Source organism: Penaeus monodon, chromosome 29 (genome assembly GCF_015228065.2).
Source record: "Penaeus monodon isolate SGIC_2016 chromosome 29, NSTDA_Pmon_1, whole genome shotgun sequence".
Classification (NCBI taxonomy): domain Eukaryota; kingdom Metazoa; phylum Arthropoda; class Malacostraca; order Decapoda; family Penaeidae; genus Penaeus; species Penaeus monodon.
In genome coordinates, this window is record NC_051414.1 from 33,613,277 (window position 1) to 33,613,960 (window position 684).

Sequence of the window (684 nt, forward strand, 5' to 3'; positions counted from 1 at the left end):
AAATATTTATATAGTTGATATATATATTTTTACACATATGACCGCAAAATAAAACCGTCGGCGAGGATTGGCAGCACCACAAGCAGTTTGAGGCACGAACACGACACCCACCGGCTGTCCGGCGGCGCCGACGGGGCACGGAGCACGGCCGTAGCGCCCACACGCACCTCCCAACGCCGCGCCTCTGGCTCGCCCTCCGCAGGGGTTGTTTCTGCAGGAGTCGGGAAGGTCACGGTCTTTTCATAATTTGGATGTTCTACGGTCAGTTACTTTGGTAATCTGTGTTCTCTGTCGGTATCTGTTGTTAAAAATATGTGTTATTTCTGTGGTCTTCAACCCTACGTGCTCTCGCCAGCACAGACCTCGTTGTGGCAGACAAAAGTACTTTAACAAACCTACGCCGCGAGATGTCCTGGTCGACGCTTGGCCGACCAGAGCTCTCAGCTTCCCCAGCACGTCCTTAATCTTCGCTAAATCCTCATGGAAGCTAAGTGGATCCTCTCCTTCCACACTCGTATTGATGTAGTTGGTGTACGCCTGAAGAAGCTCCTCCAGAGCATCCGCCAAGGCCGGTATGCCGTCCTCCTCGAACGGCTCCTCGCACGGCTCGTCCGGCGTCGAGGGGCGCGCCGACGGGACCCCTTCTGAGGGCGTACGGTAGCAGGTGGTAAATTATACTGCACA

The 684-nt window shown here is 54.4% G+C and overlaps 1 protein-coding gene across 1 annotated transcript in view; it reads right to left on the reverse strand.

Annotated features, from left to right (window-relative positions):
- LOC119591848 overlaps positions 1-684 on the reverse strand; it is a 15,744-nt gene that overhangs the window by 14,156 nt on the left and 904 nt on the right. Inside the window, exons 2-4 of the mRNA XM_037940591.1 lie at positions 396-644; positions 271-298; positions 112-211 (exon numbers count right to left, since the gene is read on the reverse strand). Of these exons, the coding sequence (XP_037796519.1) occupies positions 112-211; positions 271-298; positions 396-644 (377 nt within the window). The remainder of the gene's footprint in view (positions 1-111; positions 212-270; positions 299-395; positions 645-684) is intronic.